The sequence below is a fragment of the Pseudoliparis swirei genome, chromosome 3 (assembly GCF_029220125.1).
Source record: "Pseudoliparis swirei isolate HS2019 ecotype Mariana Trench chromosome 3, NWPU_hadal_v1, whole genome shotgun sequence".
Lineage (NCBI taxonomy): Eukaryota > Metazoa > Chordata > Actinopteri > Perciformes > Liparidae > Pseudoliparis > Pseudoliparis swirei.
Window position 1 is genome coordinate 7,761,776 of NC_079390.1, and position 20,375 is coordinate 7,782,150.

Genomic DNA, 20,375 nt, shown 5'->3' on the forward strand with positions numbered 1-20,375 from the left:
GAAAGCATAGTGAGTACATTTAGTTTCCACCCTTGTAAGTGTAAGAAATGATGGCGAGAACTATGAAAACAAGACAGATGTCGAAACCAACCACATGTATTGTTAGATAATATCTGCATCTGATTGTTAACTATCCGTTTAAAATGAGTTTAAAACCCATTCAGTGGTGACTCAGAGGTCAGCAACAGACTCGCTCCGACTTCTTAGGTTTCTGTTGTCATATTTCTGGGAATTTGATGCAATGTTTGGAAACGGAGTCAGGCAGGGTGGTTCTCAGTTTCAGTGTGATTGTGTGTGTGTGTGTGTGTGTCTTCTTTCTACACCAACTCTGTTCAGCCCAAGATGATTGTGTTATTACAGCATCTAGGGCGTGTATTACAGAGTTGTCCTCTCTCTCTCTCTCTTTCTCAGCATGTATCCCCCTCTCTTGTCCTGGTCTCTGTCAGTCAAGTACTGTGTTCTCACTCCTCAGCCTTCTGATGTCATTTGGGAGGGAATTTATGGGCGGAGGGGGCTTATGAGAAAACACACACACGCACATACGCACCCCCCCCCCCCCATACGCACACACACACACACACACACACACACACACACACACACACACACACACACACACACACACACACACCTACACACAGATCTGGTGGGATGTTTGTGAGTTATGGGGTTTTAATGCCTAACACTGTGGCTGATCCGGAGAGGAAAGTCAGGCCAACTAGCCGTTAATCAAACCATTTCCCTGCGTATGTATTTGTGCGCCCCACTTCTGATGCTTGTGTCTACACGACGTGCGATACGCATGCATGCAGCTCCTGCAACGCAAACAAACAGAAACAGCATGTGAGAAACTAAGAAGACAGAAAAGAGAAGAGAAATTAGGAGAAAGGGAGGTGGGGGGTGAGAAAGTCAGAGAATGAGGAAAGAGGGGGTAGAAGAAAAGGTGAAGATAAATAGAGAAAGGATAATGGCTTCCATATGAGAATGTCAAAGCTTTTTCCGGCTTGCTTCTTGGTGTAATCATATCAGCAGTCGGCCTGTTTCCAACCTTCATAAATGTGAAGTATGCACCGAGTTTCAGGATCCAACTTCCTTTACATAAACACCCCCTAGAGAAACAACCCAGTTGGAGTGTGTGTGTATGTGTGTGAGTGTGTGTGTCCACTCCTGTGTGAGAGAGAGAGAGTGCATACAGTATGCACACACATATTTATGTACGTGGCTTCGTGGACTTATATGTGTCGACCTATATGTGTGTTTGTGTGCAGATTATGTGATGAGTGAAGTGAGTTAAAGCACTCTTGTCAGCCATAAAGTGTGTGTTTGGACTTTGGTTACTCCTGTGTCACCAACATGTAAGACCGTACTGATTTAGACGTGATGATTCAGATGTGTCAAACGGGGTTGGTTTTTAATATTTTTGCCACAACTTTATGCAAAGCCATAGAAAATAATAATAATAAAAAACTGTCCACATTCAACATCTCGGTGGTTTGCAGAAATGTAAAAAAAAATGCATTTAATACATTGTTCAAAGCAACACTCCACTTGTTGCCCGACTTAAGGGTGAAGCTGGAGACTGATCTTCTAAACATGATGTTCCCATATAACAAAACTGAGTTGTCAATTACATTCGGAAGGAAAGGTATTTTCTGCAGGATTACATTTATTATTGTCATATCACAAATACCTTTCTAATCATAATGTGCTCAGGAGGTGGTCAGGGTGAATGGCGGGGTTAAACAAACACAGGACTTTCACCCAGGAGACTGCTTATATTGTCCATCGATTAAGTAAAAGAACAAACATACTTATTTTAAGCCAAACTATTGTGTTTTACTAAATCTACCCAAGTATTCATCTTGAGTCTTGAGTCAACAACAAATATGTGTTTAAAAACTGCAACCGTGACCCGGGGGAATACATGTTTTCCTCAAAACATAGTTAAATATGCAGTGTAGTTGCCGATAATTGTGTAGGAGACAGCGATGGCGTCAGAATGTGGTTAGCATAGCTTAGCATGAAGACTGGAAGCGGGGGAAACATCTGGCTCTGTCCAAAGTAAAAAATCCAGACTCACGTCTTCAGGACAGGTCGTGTTTCGGAGAGTGAAAGTCCACCAAGGACGGAGAAGAGATAAAACACATTTCAATGATACAGAGGAGCTGGGTGTATATCAATCTATACTTTTAATAGCCAAGCACGGCCACTGCCATTATTATTTATCGGTCTGTCAATATAAATTGGTGGATGTAGATGATCGTAATAGTCTCCATGTATTTTGTAACTCGATAATCCCCATGTTTAAATATATGGTCACGTTCCTAATTATGGGGATGAAACATTGAGTCACTTGATATTATCAGCGGAGATTTGTGAAAAAGATCATCATCCAAACGAATTAACGCCTCCTGGTTCACTTGATATAAAATTACTTCTCATATTACTTATTTACCAAAATGTTGTGTGCAAAGTTTGTATATTTTGTTACAAATACATTGAAAGAAACTGGCACCACACTGGGAGGTTAAAATCCCGCCAGCAGCAGACAATTTATCTTACTTCTCTACTTCTGATGAAAGTCTAAAAAATGCATAAAACATACAACACAAGTAGAGTTTAAATAATTGTTAAAAAAATACACAGTTTAGATTGAAACAATTTAACTAAAGCATTGCTGAGAAAACAAAATAAAAATGTATGTTTTTGGACAAGATGTTCCATCAGAAAGAGTTCTGCTAGGCTGCAGTTCTGCGTCGAAGGGTTAAGGTCCACGGCAGCTGATGAACTATTGATAACCGTTCGATCCCTGGTGGTGTGTTTCTGTGTTTACTGCTGCAGGAGAGCAGCAGCAGATCAAACCTCGCTCAGTGCTCGATGTTACACACTCGAGCCTCGGTTCTCTGAAAAAGACTCCCAAGGGTCGCTGAGGGGGTCAGCGGAGGCTGCAGACCTCCTGCCTGAGCACTCAGCTGGCAACACAGAGCTTCAGAGGGCTGCACGTTGAGAAACACTCAGTATGTGTGTGTGTGTGTGTGTGTGTGTGTGTGTAGGTGTGTGTGTGTGCTGGAAACTCGCTCTGCTCAAATATTCACAAATGAACTAAAATCCGGGGTTCAGTTACACACACCCACACACACAAACACACACACACACATGCACGCACACACACACGGTTGACTGGGCAGAGGCATTATTCAATTGGCTCGGGTTCAACAGCAACACTCAGGGAGATAGAGAGGATTACGGGGGAGTGAGCTCTGTCCCGAGAAGTTAAAGTGATACATATTTCTTACGTTGTTTTTTCCCTACTTTTTATTGTTCAACTAAATAACATGGTTTGAATTCAATCTAGACTCAAAAGCATCTGCTTTTCCATTCACTTGACATTGGACTGGAAGTAAGTGATAAAATGATGTATTTTCCGACTGCGGAAAAATGCGTTTTTGATCGGAATTAATGATCAAAAGTATCTTCCAGGTGGAAGAGCAGGTCATCCAGGGCTGGTTGGTCTCAAACTGTCCCCGATTGGTGAATGAAAATGGGTGATTGAGAGCCACTTTCCTCTTGCATGACTGACAAAACAGGCTGGCATTTCCCCAAACTTCAGGGAACAGTTTTCATGTTTTAACTAGTGCTGTGAAAAATAACGCGTTAACTCAGTTAATCCAATTACAGGTTTAACTAGTTTTTTTTTTTAAACGCATTTAACGCATGCGCAGAATGAGCTTCCAATCCGTCTGTTGTTGGTCGTTGGGACGAAAAAAAAGTCACTTGCAAAATGAGCTTCCAATACACCACTTCAATCTGAACTCTGTCCGCTCTCATGCAGACGGTCTGTTCATCGGTAATGATCCTTCCGCAGGTTCACCTACGGAAACCTTGTTACGACTTTTACTTCCTGTAGATCAGGGTCTCAACACGTCGATCGCGACCTGCCAGTCGATCGCGGCGTAGTGTCGGTAGATCGCATGACATTAAAGAGATTGGCCCGCCCCTGACATGTTCTCTATAGCACGTCTTTGTTCTTTTATTAAACTAAACGTCTGTTGTTGATCGTATCTCCACAGCAGCATGTCATTTCTGTCTCTTCGCGTTGCGTTAACACTTATCGATCTCCGTCTGGCGCGCCGCAGAGCTCCGTGCGCGCGCATCGGGACCGAGCAAAATAAAAGTCACTTGTCAATCTGTCCACCTTTAGATTGTATCATGGTGGAGTTAATGGTTGACAAACAAGAGAAAAATGCTCTGTTTAACCCTCCTGTTACCTTTACATTTACGAACATATTTTACCCTCGGGGTCAATTTGACCCCAGCAATTAAAACCTCCAGAAAATTATTAGAATTAATATTGTTTCCCAAGTTTAAGTGTGAGGTACTTTATGTTTGTTTGTTGACTACCTAAATAGCCCTTTAAATAAATAAAAAAGTTGATATTTCTGATATGTTTGACACAGTGAAAAACAGCCTGGGGTCAAATTGACCCCAAAGAACACCGACATTAAACATTGAATGGGGTCAAATTGACTCGAAAGGTAACAGGAGGGTTAAACATTCTGTTTAGGATGAGGATGTATTAATGTTCCATATGGAAGAAAACTGCTAAATAACTGCTGAGTTGCAGCACCATTGTATAGAAGAATGTATAAATGTATATATCCGTCTTTTGTCATAAATCTCTATGTTCTCACAAAATATACCGATAATATCGGTAATATGTGATTAATCATGATTAATCCACAAAAACCTATGATTAACCCGATTAAAATTTTTAATCGTTTCACAGCCCTAGTTTTAACCAAATGATACTGATCAAATAGATGTCCTGTTTTTATAATTCAACGCAAAACAACCATAATAACGTTCAGCCACGCCTCACTTAAGAGTACAAGTTATTTATTTCCTTTCTGGCATTTATTTAGTTGGCTTTTAAAAAGTTCAACATCATTTTAGAAGAGAGACAGGATGGCTTCTTTTCACTTACCCAAACACGTATCAACACAACTTCAACAACTTCTTTAAAGTTTCATAAAATATTATTTATTAAATTTGTTACCCTTATTTAAAAAGAAAATACATCACTTTTAAAGCTGGTTTGCATGTCACTCCTGTTTTCTCCCTCCAAAACAGTGACGACAAACACCACAACCAAATACCAGGTGCCGAGTTTTCATGAAAACAGAATCATAACCGGTGTGTGAACTGCATGGTAAATTAATCGGAGCACACAACGCCAAACTGCGTCCTAATTTACCATAAGACTGGCTGCTGATGAGCAATGTAACATTTAAATGGCGCAGTGCTCTCTGTGAGGGTCTTGTCACGGGGTGAGGCTCAGGCACAGAGAAACAGGCTGGACTCAATATGAATAACAAAAAACAGTCTTTACTGAGGCCAAAAAGGTTACAAAAAACAACAAGGTCCAAACCGGGGCAGGCAGAGGATCGGAGGTCAGGGCAGACAGGCCGGGTCAGAACAGGCAGAATACACACTAGCAACACGAAAGACAGGACGACAGACAAAAGACAACAATCCAGCAGGAGACACTGGAAAGACTGGCACAATATATAGGGGGGGGGGGGGGGGAAACAGGTGTACGGCATGAGACATTAACGAGACAAGGGTGGCTGAGGGCAGGTGCAGGGAATTAAACAATCAAGACAGAGGAGACACAGAGGAGACACAGAGGAGACACAGAGGAGACACAGAGGAGACACAGAACACAGGAGAAACAGAACAGGGCGTTACACTCTCCACATAGGATGTCACATTATGCCACTACCAGCAAACTTGACGGAAAACAATCAGGGCAAAAAACCATCACGGATCTGTTTTGACCTAATATTCTCTGGTCTGGTAGAACTTAGAACACAACACACTCAATCTGTGCTTGTTGTAGACTTGAGAGGCGGAACCAGGTTCAGTTGATTCATTACACCGTTAGCTCGTGAACAATCGAGGAGCTACACTTGTGGGCGTTGGTTTTCTCTTAAGTCTTCAACTCAGTCCTATTTTTGCAAGATTGTGTCTTGGCATGTGAGAAATGCCAATTGGCAGTTCAAATCAGCATTTAATGTTTTATAACATAAAATCTATATGATAATGTGATTCCTTTGTTATCCTTAAATGACAATTACCAAAGCTGAGAACCTTCAAGAGCAATGTCTCTGAAAAAAACAGGAATCTTACTCACAAAAGGAAAGGTCAAACTAATTCTGAACTACAAAGATACTCTGTCTTTGGTCCACAACAAGCATCTTTCTTTCTTTCCTCTCACGGTGTACTCTGACATGCGCTGTGCTATCAGAGCCTCTTGCTGTCAGCTGCTTGGCAGGAGCTTTTCATGCTGAAGCTCAGGCCTGCTCAGAACCGATTCAGTGTTTCTGCCAGGTGAACAGAAACTCGCCACCGAGGCGTTTGACTTTTCAGTCTGGCCTTTAACAAGCCGGCTGCACTCGAGCACTGCCGACACACTGTGTGTGGTCTGTGTGTGTGTGTGTGTGTTAGATCCCTGAGATGATTGGGGTAGGCATTACTCCTGGAGGGAAGTGAAGATGATATATCCACAATCTGTGGACACGCACAAGCACACATGCACACAGCCTTCACACAACGGCACTGACATCATCATCACCATGCAAACCAGAAGGGCGCTATTTTCTTTTTTTATGTCGATCAACAGGATGATATCATCATCAATCATCCCGGTCAATCACCACGCATTTCTGGGCATCAGCTCATTGATAATCTAATTTTCCTGGCAGAGGGTGATGTCATCAGGTAGTAAGTGATGATGTCACAGCTCCAGATGAGAAGTGACAAAGAAAAAGCACGCTGACCATTTCATTCTTCACGGATCATCAACTGGGATCAAAAGAGGACGCTGGAGATGAATTTAATAATATGAATAGAGTCGAAGACGAGAGCAGAACAAACAGAACCAATTAATGTTTCTGTTATTTAGGAGAAGGAGTTAGAGAACAAGTCAGTAAAATACATTCATGGTCCCCTGAAGATGAAACCTACCAACTTTGGTGAACCTCTGGATTTTCTTCTTGCTACCATGAGTTGGACAATTTCAATTGGATAGTTTTAAGTGAAATATTAGGACAAACTATTTGATGGATTATTTTGGAATAAGCGTCAGACCTTCTTGTCCCCCTCAGAATGAATTGTAATCACTTTGATGACACCCTGACTATTTAGAGATCCAATTGCATCCTAGAATGTTGTTGCCTATCATTTTTGGTTGATATTGTTCAGGATAAACTACAATATGATTTCCGGATATCATAAAAGTGAATCTTATGTCATAAAATCCAACAGTAAACTGTCTCCAATATACATCTTTTTAATTGATTAGTATTATTATTTTTTCCAACCCAGTTTTTCTGTCTTTTTCCAGTTTAAATGTTCTGCTACCAGGAGGAAGCCAACACAGTGTATCTCTTGCAGGTAATAACCACAGTGTGGACATTATGTGACAGGCATCTGCTGCCTTAAATCAGAAGTATGATCGCTGTATTGTTACATTGTGTCCGAGGCCCCCAGGGAAAGATGCCATCACCTGTGAGGGAGGAGAAAAGAGGGAGGTGATAATGTGCTAAAGAAGAGGCCGGAGATGGATGGAGGAAGAGCGGGAAAATAAAAATAAAGAGGCAGATGTGAATATATTCATGGGAAATGGATTAGACGCAGGAGGGAGAGATAATTGTTTGGAGTATTCGTTCCAAGTCCCAGCTCAATTTCAAACCCTCCATTTAAGTGAGTGGGTATGAGTGTGTTTCAGTATGTGTGTAAGTGTGTGTTACAAGTGCTTTTGGAGTGGCAGCAATGAAAGAGTGTCATCGCCTGTACTTAGCTTTGGCACTTCTCATTCAAATGCACAGGCCACACACACACACATATGCACGCACGCACGCACACACACACACACACACACACACACACACACACACACACACAGTGGGGAGATGTCACTGTTCTTTAGCTCTCGATTGCTAAATCATACATCAACATCCTCTTACTATCGAGAGAGGAGACTCCATTAACACTCACCCTCGTACACACAATCATCATGTCATCTTCTCCTGTTCCTTCATATCCCACTCATCCTCATCCTGTCCCTCATCCTTTTATCTTTCTCTTTCCTCACTCCCTCACTTTTTCTTTCACGGGCTTCTTGCATTTCAACAAACCGACAACTTCAACCACCTGGAAATGACCGTATAGGTTATTTCAGCTTTGGTCTCAAGAACACATACTGTAAATATTAATGTTCAAGAGAGAAAGCCCTCTAGCCCTGGACCTCCAGGCAAAGCTGCTCAAACTGAACCTTGCAGCATGAAGCTGGCACATGGAGGCAAAGAGGTACGTTTGTCCAACATTTTGACAATTTTGAGGGTTTTGACACCAGTATCGCAGGGGGACAAGTAGCACTCATATATAAACTATATTCTTATTAAATCAATGTGAAAAGTAGTGAAGCATCATTCTTTTATCAAATCTTGCTGCAGTTTGAATTTGTTCTGGTCACATTCTTGATTTTAAAACCTGAAAAGAAAAGATCGCTGTCAGCATGTAGCCTGTGTACATAACGGGTTTGAATCGAGCTGAAGGAGCAAGGGGGAGAGAGGGGATTAGCGTGTGTGTGGGTGTGTGCATATGTGTGTGTATGTGTGTGTGTGTGTGTGTGGTTCCTCCTGATGGGGTTAAGAGAAACGGGAGTGTGATGTGGTGATGGAGAGAGGATGAGGGATAAAAGAAGAGGAGAGGGGAGAACAGTTTTAGAGAGGGTAGATCCATTAGCTAATGGATGTCTTCAGTCCGGTCTCGTCAGACTTATCACACACACACACACACGCACACACACACACGCACGTAGGCAACAAGCTATCGAACTGGTGGTTTGTTGTGAATGTGTGCAGTTAGCGCTCCAAAAGATTCACAGCATTCTTCAACTCATTGAAACGAGACCATAAATAATCCCAAATTCAACTCTTATCAACTCGATGAAACGAAAACGCAGATGTGTGTTCACACTCTAATACGTTAATGTGTGTGCGTGTGTGTGCCATTAGACAGAAACTAATTGGTGTCAATAAGACATCTGTGGCTCCTCTTTGATTAAGCCTGCAGGCTAAGAATAGGAGAATAACACCTCTCTCTCTCACACACACACACTCTCACACACACACACACGCACATAGCCTGTGGTTGTGCTGATAGCTAACTTCAGGCAGGGCCCATCTGTCTCATTACAGAAATGGTTCTCACTAGAGAATTTGTATTGTTTATGAACACACACACACACACACACACCTACACACACACACACACACACACACACACACACACACCACCACCACCACACACACAAACACACATGCACACACACACACACGTGTGACCACATCACAGGCAGTGCTGGTATCCTTGCTCAACATCAGAGCTGCTGGAGACAGAAACAGCTTGACGTGACAAAAGAATGGAGGAGAAATAGAGAGAAAAGATTTAAATAATAATACAAATATAGCCACAGAATGAATAACGTCTCTGTTTGAGTTTTACAACTTATTGTGTAGCTGTTTGACCCAGAAGTCTCTACAGCTGTGTGATCTTTACTGGAATATAGAGTTTAATTGTTGAACAGTCAAGAAGAAGTTTAGTCATATTTAAACTATTTTATCTCACTTCTTATTCTATGGATTAGTTTGTGTGTGCACTACCCTCAATGACTCATTGTCTTTAAGTCAGCTGTTAATCACTTTCCACAGCACTGATCTATACATATTTTCTGTAAATATTGTGGGTCAAAGTCTCCGCTGTCAAACTCAACAGCCGACTGCAAAAGAAAAATACATCTGACGTGCATGTATGTATTTTGCTACGACTCACGTCTGCAGGTGAGGCCATTATTGAGCTGATATTGTGTGGAACTGTGACCAAGGCATTAGATATACTTGAGTCAGCGGTCAAGCAGCAACCCTTCCTGTCACGACTTCTCCACCTTCATAGTATTCATCCTGCATGCTTAGTTAACTCTCCTGTCATTCCAGATCCTGTCATCCTCACCTCGTTAGTCCCTCATTCCCTTCACCTGGTCCTCACGCCCGTCTCACCTGCAGCCCATCCCCTCATTAGCCCCTCACTGTTAGCTCCCTCACTTCCACTTGTCCTCTGTCAGATAGTCTTGCGTGTCATTGCCAAGCTCTCCAGTATATTCCAAAAAAGTAATTGTGATCTGCCTGTTGACCCGACTTAAGATTTTTGCCTACCCCCTTTTGGTTTTGTTGCCCTATTGGACGGACCACCCGGTGTTGACCCTGCCTGAATTAACAAGTAAAGATCCTCCTCCTGCTTTCCTGTTTCCGAGTCCTGCTTTTGGGTTCAAGTACCCGTAACCTTAACACTTCCAATGCACGGAAGGCATCACATTTACTTCATCTTCCACTTCTCGTTCTGCAGGTTTGATTCCCAATATTTCAGATAATCAATCGAGTGCTGTTTCATGATGAAGGAATTGACTTTATCTTTTACTCACTGTTCATTCAACATTGCACCCTCTTTCAGTGCAGGTCTTTAACTCTACCATACTAGCACCTCTCTTGTTCTTGTACATATTACAACCTTCTGTATAGTGTTTTATTTTATATGTTGTATTTTTTTCCGTATCGTGCTATTTCTACTGTTGACTCAGAGCCCTGCACTAGATTTCCAATGGGTCTGGAATGTTGGTCTAGGCACAAATAGCAAATAAAACCTTGAATCTTGACCTTCCTGTCCCTCTCTAATGTCATCATCATCTGCAGGTAAAATAAATGGAAACAATACAGGATATCAAGACTGAACTGGACATGTGTTTTGGGCTTTCTAAGAGAAGTGAATGTCCCAAACAAACATAAGGCATCAAAGTTGGGGCCTGAGATTATAAACTCAAACTGGTTTATTTTTAAGTGAAGGATCCACAAACTAAAAGCAACCGATACAGGCCATTTAAAGGAAGACGACGTGACTCCCACCAGTTTATATAGAGGATTCAGGCGGTTGCTACAGGAGCTGAACCTCGGTGACGACCTGACTCCTCCCTTCAGGCTCCTGTAGAGGAAACGACATTGGCGTATCTCGATTCCCTTCACTGCGTCCTTCACTAGCGTCTTCTCCTGGCATGTGTAGCTCCCCATGTGGCGCTGCATGTTGAGTGACAGCGATGAGCAGCAAAGTGAAGAAAAAAAATGACACCTTTTTCACAGAGAAGAAAGAACTTTAATTAAATATAGAGAATCAAAAGTTATTTTACACTTCAAAGTTTAAAATTAAAAAAACGAATCAACATCATCATCTTTACAGTAGTTTCCTTTGAACTCTTCCCCTCCACACTGATACTGCTGATACGTGTATGGATGATGAACACTACTGTGAGCCTGAACGCAGACGAGCCGCTATGACCGCTGCTGGACAAGTGCTTCGGATCATACTTCTTTTAACCCTCTGTCGTCCTTCCTGTACAGGTATTTATATATGTACTATAAAAAGAAAAAAAACATCCTTCAAACTTTTAAACATCACATTCTTCTTTCAGAGAAACGTGATGACACACTCAGACACACACAGTCGCAGGCACTCTCACACACAGACACAAACAGAAAAGTGGTCTCCAGACCCATATTTGAGATAAAATAAATAGGTGGCTCATTTTGTGAGGGAAAGGCAAGAAAGAGGGCAAACATCCAGAGTATTAAAGGACCAATCCAAACAAGGTGGAGGAGGGAAGTGAACGGAGGAAGGGAGCAGAGAGGACAGAAACCCTGACTGACACGAAGCAGCTCTGTTCCATCTTCAAATTTCTCACATGGAAGACAAACACAGACAATCATAAAGACATATTTATGAACTCTACACCTACATAACACAACTAAATTATGCAAATTTGAACATCGATATGAACAACATTGTGACAAAATAAAAAAATCTCCTACTTTTCTGAATTACAAAGAAAAAAGAAATGACACCATGGCTTATTTGAGTTTAATTGAAATTAGCAGTGGAAGTATGGCTTTTGATAATCTGACACTATAATACAAAAAAAGAAAGATTATTAACCTTCACATATTTAAACGAGAGACAGATCGATGGAAATGAGGGAATGTCTTTTTCTGAAATGTTGCCAATTTATTATTATTATTTTATAATTAAATAATTATCTTTCTTTCATCAAATTGTTGAAACTGTTTGATTACTGCTCCAAAGACGTCTGGCTGACGGGGGTGGCTTTTACCTATTTATTATAGATTTTTAAATATCAGGATGTTTAGGATTTTCTTCCCTTTTTTATTGAGCACGAACATTCAGGCCGGATCCCCTCAGGCATGAGTGATGAATGATTCATCTTCATCAGATGAGAGGAGTTTACTTCATTAACATGTGATGCCAGTTCGGTGTTTATGTCCACTTTCAAATAGTTTCTTTTCGTGGCAAAAAAGGTCTGAAAACAACAGCGACAGTTGTACATCGTAGGGCCTTCTTACATGTATGACACACACAAAAACAAATAGCGTTGAAGCTGCGGCATAAGACTGTGAAGGCAGTAATGTCTCAAATAAGGGCTTTGGCTAAATTAACATTTTCATCAATTAATTAAGACTGTTGAAGCACACACACACTGCAGTGACTTTCACAACAAATCATCAGCTCCTATTCGTGCGAAGTTAAGACATGTCGCTGGCTAATTGTCCTGCGCTGCAAAAAAAAGACATTTATAGTCATCTTTACCTCCTGGAGAAGGGCAAGATGGTGAAGTGGTGTTCTTTGAATTAAAGATGCACTGTAAAAAAGGTACTGAACTCAGGAGCAGATTTAACAAAAAATTGATTTCAAGCAGCTTGATCTCACCACAATACGTGAAGTGACCATGATCTCTTAACAGCATCTTACATGGAGGTTGTAATATGTTATAATGATGGGCTGGCATCATATAAACAATGTCAACGGACGGTCATCCAGATCCCTCTTCATGATGGACACACACATTCCCAGGTTCAGCAGAAATATGTTTTAATAGATTCAGTAATCTTAAACCAAGCCATAATGTCTTCATAAGTAGTTTAAATGCCTGCAGCTAGATTGCTCTACGTGTTGGAGGCGAGTAATCTTAACACATTACGTGACACCACCACGCAAAGCGCTGTGTGGTCGTTTCCCATAATCCTGTGAGATCACGTTGATTTTAAAACTCAGTTGGAGACTTAATGACATTCTTTGCAGCGCAGCATTCAAGACACACCGCTCGATTATTTCTCTCACTCAAATTCTCAATCCCCCCAGGTGAGTGTCCAGGTAACGAAGGAAAACACAATCGGATTGGCCGGCTGACGGCAGGAAGAAAATAAGAAACACAGCAAACAGAAAGTTAAACAAACCAGAAACAAGGATGTATGAATTAAGACAAACATTTGAGAACTCTCACAACAAAATCAAAGCCAAAATGGCAGCAAGACGTGTTGGCCCTCTCATAGAGGTTGCGGTGGCCGACTATATAACAGACCATGTGGGGACAGAGAAGCTGCTGTTGGCACCCGGTGGTCACTAACTCATGCACATATGTGTGGCCTTCTTGCTTAAATATATTTGTTTCCTGGTTTGTGAAATGACAGAATTGCGTTTCTTTCGGCGGCGTCTATTGGCTGAGACAAGTGGCAGGGCAGATGTACGGCAAGCTCAAAGCCAGCGTGGGGATTTCTCCATTGGCTAAAACTGCAGCAGGCGGGAAGCATCTCAATCCGTCAGCTGATCGATTAAATGCAGAGGGAGACCTCGCTGTCCGAGTGCGCTGACAGTGGTGTGGATTTGGCAATATGAAGTGAAAGTGTGTGTCTGGTTTGGCTGGATTTGACCCTGTATGACTCCTGCAGCTTCATCATCATCATCATCATCATCATCCTCATCATCAGGTATTCTTCACATTATATTCCTTCATTAATGACCACATTTCATAAAAAGAAAATCCCTCATGTGAGATACAGATAGAAGATGATTATCCCATGTTGACTGTTGCACAACAAAGAAAAACAAGTCACTCAAGGGATGAAATGGATTCTTTCTTAAAATAAATACACTTCCTGTGTCTGTGGAGAGTCATAATGTAGGCGTGGCCGTTCTCCTATAAAGCATCAAGGTGTACAAAGTCTAAACAACTTATTTCTTTGCAAATAGTCTTTTGTTCGTTTGTTCTTCGTCTGTTTTTCTTGCTGTTGTTTTTGTGTTAGAAAGGGCCTGAGTTGGGTTTGTTCCTTCAGATCGGGACAGTTGCTTCCATCCCCGACCGGAGTCTCACATCGAAACCCTCCGCAGGAATCGGTGTGAATGTGCTTGGTTCATCTCGCACAGTCACACACACACACAACCACACACACACGCACACAGTCAGGCACACCTTTACATGGGCGGAACGATCATTCCTGGGATTGCTGTTGGGTGGAAAAACAAACAGAGGGAGAGAAGGAGGAAAGAGAAAACATTTTTTTTAAACACAGCCAAATATTTTTCATCGTCATTAAAAGATTCCTTCATAAATACATCAGTATGTCTTCCAATCTGGTGAGCTGTGTGTCTGCAGCGACATTTAAAACATCAATAGACAGATAAATCAGAACAATCGAGCAGACACACACACACACACACACACACGTTGAATTGTGCGAGGGAACAGTTGCTGTATTTTATTGTATGTTTGTGTGTGTGTGCCTGACAGATTGCATCATGGTGTATTTAAACCCAGGTGATGGGTGTCAACCTGTGAGAGGCAGAGTCCAGCCAGGACACTCAATGACATCATGCATTCCCTAGAACGTTACCCTCAGCTTGACCAACACAACCCTAACCCTAACCCTCACCGAAACCTAATTCTGACTTGAACCTTCAAACCAAGTCTCAACCCTCAAACAAGTCTTTGAACATCTATCTCAAAGTGAGGACTGGCCAAAATGTCCTCACAAAGACTGCTTTACAAGTACACACACACACACACACACACACAGAAGAAAAGACACATTAGATAACTGGTTCTATATTTCATGACATGGAGATAAGAATTGAATTGTTAGTAGCATGCAGCATGACAAAAGTAAAACAATTGTATGTGTATGTATGTAAAGTGCATGGAACCCTCTTTTCATATTTGTTTCAGGTGCTCACACACACACACACACACACACCATAGGACCGGTATATTGCCAGTATAAACTGTCAGGAGTCGAACAGCTGTCATTGTTGATCGCTCCCTGGTAAGCTGCCAGTGTGTGATCACCGAGTGTGTGTGACAGAGGAAAGTGTGTGTGTATATCTGTAAGTGGGGAGTGTTTATTTCAGCTGTGCTTTGAGGCTGAGCTTTGAGTTCCCACACCCCCGCACATGCTCTGTCTCCACACACACACACACACACACACACACACACACACACACACACACACACACACACACACACACACACACACACACACACACACACACACACACACACACACACACACATACAGAGGCACACACAGCTAAACAAAGTCAGCAATGTTGAGAAATGAATCCATGTGCCAAATATCCTTTTTTTGTCTTTGTAAATCTCTAACTTCCTGTCTTTTTCCCCAGCCAATAGGAAGACAGGGAGGAGTTACTAGGCAACATAATGGCTAGTTCTGTGCTGTGGGATGGTGTGGTGGATGGAAAAGGGAAGGTGAAATAGGATGGAGAGGTGATGGTGAGACTTAAGGAAGAAGTAGACAAGATAGACGAGTAAAATAAGACATGTAAGAGATGTTGGGTTAATACAATTGGGAAGGTTAGGGGAAGATAATTCAGAGATAGAAGATATTACTTTAATAAAATTATTCAGTTTACTAATTTAAATGTTGCAAAAACAATTTGTCAACAGAGATAAAGGAAAATATAGTTGAGGGACATACTTCAGGTGAAGGCCAGGCCTTGTAGAGAGTTGGCTGTTGAGTACTTGCTCGAGTCCACAAATGTTTGATCTGGTAGAGAGAGAGAGAGAGAGAGAGAGAGAGAGAGAGAGAGAGAGAATATACACAATGATCAGTAATGTTATCGGGATTGATCCTTTGGGAGCATGCATGCATGTTTTAAATGTCATGGAAATCCATTTAATAACTGTTGAGACAGTTCACTAAAAACACCAATCTAAACCACATAGCGCTTGAGGGAAAAGTTGGAGAATCACCTAATTTATTGGGATTCACCCTTTTAAGAACCATAAATTCCTGAACACAATTTCCCTGCAATCCATCTAATGGTTGTTAACATATTTCTGTCTGGGTCAAAGTAGTGGACTGACCTCAGAACTAAACACAGAGGATGCTCCAACCGTTTATCAGAGAATAATGTGGAACACAACAGGGTCTCTGGCGGCTGGAAATCCTTCGGGGGAAGTCTTCCTGCTCAGCATCCTCTGACTGACTGGCTGTCGTCATGGCAAATTACCTTGGAGCCCGTTGCCGTTGGAGCTGGTACATGAGAGCGGAGGGGAGGAGGGCCGGACCACTGGAGCGAAGGCGGACTTCTGCTTCACGGCCGCCGACACCATGTTGGCTGGAGAGAAGGAGAAGACGCCAGAAGAGGAGGAGCAGTTGGAGGGGAGAGAGGTGGAGGAGGCCATAGTGGGGCTAGATGGGACAACTGGGGTGGCGGTAATTAAATGTTTGAATGAAGAGAGGAGGAATGAGGACAAAAAAGAGAAGAAGAGATGTAGGATGATGAATGAAAGGGTGGATTAAGGATGAAGGGTGGAGAATAAAGGCGAGAGATTATGGTTACTTCATTGAATTTCACGCTTCAATTGATTGTTTCCGTAATTACAGTTGAAACTTTCAACATGATGAGAGACATGTTGATACACATAACATGTTCTTAAGATGTTATGTCAAAGAAATTTGACAATTTGTAAATAAAAGAGTCTAGAAACTGGCCTTTTGAGAATATGCTCTATAGCCAGAAGCAAAGACACTCCTGTCTGCATATCTTTGTCTTCTCTAGTCTTGAGCTGTTTCCATAGTTTGGACTCTTTAGTTCAGATTGGGAAAGGCCATTTTGTGTTTTAACGTGACATCACCACCAGAAACAAATTCAGGTTCCTGAAGAAATAGTTTGGTGTGAAAGAACACTTAACATCTTAAGGATCAATTCAAACAACCGAACTGAGAGCCAGGCCGGTCCTCACTGAAGCTTTAAATTGAACAAAATCCCCGCAGGCAGGATCCAAAATATACAGAAGGTTCCAGTCTTCTCGTCCTCTAACCCCAATCAGAGAAACACCAGCAAACAAACAACCTCTCAGATCTATCTGAAACCCTCATTCTCCCCTCCCTCCCTCTTGCTTTCTGCTAAATGAAAAAGAGATGCAATTAACCAACCAAGAGAAAAGAGGCGTGGCTGTCAGATGAAAAAGAAGCGAGGAAAGGAGGTAGGAGATGGTAGGAGGACATGATGGAGTTGGTGATTGTTTTTAAATCTAGAGACAGAAAGTCTCATGGGGGGAATCCAGATGTGTGACTTTCACTCTCAACGGACAGCATGTAAGATCTATATGAGTGTTTGCAATTATTAGCACCAGTTATTAAACGTGCTGCTATGTAACTGCATTTTTGAAGTGGCTAAAAGGACTGTAATACGTAGCTAATAGCTTGTAAAACATATATTGCTCTAATGTGTAGGGTGTGATTGCCAGTGGAGTAAAGGCACATGTGGACACTCACTGGCATAAGGCGAGTTGGCTGCAGAGCCGTTGAGGAAAGTCGGCGAGCCTCCCAGGTTGGTCATGCCGCCGTTGTTGGCATAGCCGTTCATGGTGCTGGTGACGGAGGTGTAGCTGGTCTGCTGCGGCGTGGAGCTGGGCACGTAACCGTGAGGAGACACACTACTGCTGCTGCGCACGAAACCTGCAGGAGGAGAGGAAGAGAGGAAGAGGAGGAGCAGGTGGTGATTGGACAGTTGGTCGAAGTGATGTGAACACAGATCATACGTGACATAAAGTAAACTGTTGTGAGAAAAGTTCAGACTCGTATATGAAATATAAGTTAAGTGAGGTTAACTTTGGAAATGAGAGAAACTTTACAGATAAAAAAGATTGCTGAGTAGTTGAAGGATTTATGGTGGCCGATAAAATATGACATCACGTATTAGGGAGACCACGCATGCTTTTGCAGGCAAAATATAGTTTTTGTTCTTCATGTAATGGTCAATTTTTAGATTTAGGCTATTTTGCTTCCATTACATGATGAGCATTGTTGGCTTCAGACCAGTGGAAAGAAAATATCCAAAATACTAATTCAGATGTTTATTTTCCTGCATTTTTGCATCTGTACATATCTCTTAAACTAACCAAGAGTTAGAATTAGATAATGCCTAATTAGGATATTTGAACTTTGATACAATTTGTATAACAACTGCAATACTTTGCCACCCATTGATCAAAAATAGACAATGCAGTTTAGCTGATAACACAACACAAAGCACATCTATATTAATACATGTACAGAACTATTCATTCATCATAACACAAGATTCTATGAAATTCTTTGTAAATATCTTGATTTTCTTTTAAAGAGAGAAAATAAAGGTATTCTGTGTTTCTGGGTCAGAAGTACATTTCCATTTAAATGAACATTATGATGATTAAAACTTGTATTGCTTACCCTGATTGACCTGTGGGGGTTCGGAGACGTTGACGGACAGCTGCCCGGTGAAGGAGTTGACCCCCATCATGCCGCTGTGGGTGGAGCCTGAGAGCTGGGTGTGTCCTCGAGGAACGTTGTAGAGAGCTTCTGCAATGTCGGCCGCGCGTTTCAAAATGATCTCCTACAGGAAGAGAAAAAGCACAAAAGGATGAAAACCACAAACAGGACAACTAAAACACCACTTTCATTCTCTTTTTTGCTTTCCTCACGGAGTGTGTGCTCCTTACCTGGTTATTATGTGGCAAACCATAGAGGGCTTCTACCAAGTCGGCTGCTCTCTTTAAAATAACCTCCTGTGAAAAAGAAGAGGGTAGAACTTGCCTCAGTTTATACACAAATAACATGTGTAATATAGCCCTTTTGGAAAAACATCGAAATATAAATACACCAAATACATCAAGGTTTTAGATGATGTTGAGGACGTGCAATCTCCCCCCCCCCCAACATTCATTTCACCATCTATTCATGATAAATAAATTGCTCTTCACTCATTTTAAAGGCAGATTCTCTGCTGTCAGAGCGTTCCTCTGTCTAAATGACATGTTAAAGTGACAGGCATTTAAGATGTACTCTGAAGTAGATCTAAAGTGCTCTGTAGGTTATTGTTCTGTGCATTGCTGTTCATATCAGACCGCAATGATGGAAAGTCTTTTCAATGGAAAATATATTCATCTTAATTTTTATTTTTTTGATCAAATATTCTCCAGTGTTTGCAACGGTAAACTACTTAGCAACAAGGAGTTCTATAAGTTTATTTGACATTTTAATCTCTTGTTTCAATCTACTGCCTCTTCCATGTTCACCTTTTCTCCACATCTCTCTTCATTTCGCTTTGCATCCACGTTGGGAATTGTCTTTCGTATTTTCCCCGCCCACCAAACCCTCTACAGTTCTCCATTTCTCCCAGTCTCTCCATTGTTTCTGCATCTCTTCCGCCCTCCCTCTCCGTCTCTCGACTCCCACCCCGGGGTCTAAGGTGTCTTGTTTAACAGTTAATGTGCTGTCCTTTCCACAACGTGAGGCCGCCTGGCGAGAGAGAGGAAATTACTCTGTGCTTCACAGTATTAACCTGCACTGTGTGACACACCACACACACACACACACGGTTGGCTGCATGTGTGCCTCTTTTGAGTGTGTGCCTTGTGGAACATATTGCCCACTCCATAAGTGTGTGTGTGTGCGTGAGGATATGAGAGGTCACAGAGCCAGTCAGCAGTTTTAGTGTGCCTCTCCATGGTGCTAAATTCAATCTATTACACATTATTATGGCCAGGCCGGGTCTGTGTTAACCTCTCATTATTATACTGGCGAGCTGAGTGTCTCTCTGTCTCACATACACACACACACACAAACACACACTTACAGAAACATGATCCTGAATGTGCGAGCGGTTCCAGTAAGGCAGAAGCTGATAAACGGGAAGGAAAGATGATCCTCTGGTAACATCATCATTATCAGGTCTGCAGGCCTCTGCTAGTAAATCACTCAAAGCCCTGACTGCTGCGATCGATGCATGTTAATTTCTTTGCCTGTTGAATTCGTTGCCTGTTCACATCTTTTCATATTTAGAAACAAAGCTACTCACATCGCCTAATTAATCTCTCCCAGGTTGCGTCTGTAAATAAGAAAGCATTG

At 41.9% G+C, this 20,375-nt stretch overlaps 1 protein-coding gene across 4 annotated transcripts in view; it reads right to left on the minus strand.

The window, feature by feature from the left end:
* Positions 1 to 11,242: 11,242 nt before the first annotated feature.
* Positions 11,243 to 20,375, minus strand: part of LOC130191411 (transcription factor COE1-A-like) — an 83,160-nt gene continuing 74,027 nt past the window's right edge. For 3 of the 4 annotated variants that reach the window (XM_056411078.1, XM_056411069.1, XM_056411062.1), the window contains exons 12-17: positions 18,968 to 19,033; positions 18,699 to 18,861; positions 17,760 to 17,942; positions 16,489 to 16,683; positions 15,954 to 16,022; positions 11,243 to 14,465 (exon numbers count right to left, since the gene is read on the minus strand). In XM_056411078.1, coding sequence (XP_056267053.1) covers positions 15,955 to 16,022; positions 16,489 to 16,683; positions 17,760 to 17,942; positions 18,699 to 18,861; positions 18,968 to 19,033 — 675 coding nt within the window. In that variant the 3' untranslated portion in view covers positions 11,243 to 14,465; position 15,954. The remainder of the gene's footprint in view (positions 14,466 to 15,953; positions 16,023 to 16,488; positions 16,684 to 17,759; positions 17,943 to 18,698; positions 18,862 to 18,967; positions 19,034 to 20,375) is intronic. The other variant, XM_056411085.1, reaches the window with a different exon arrangement.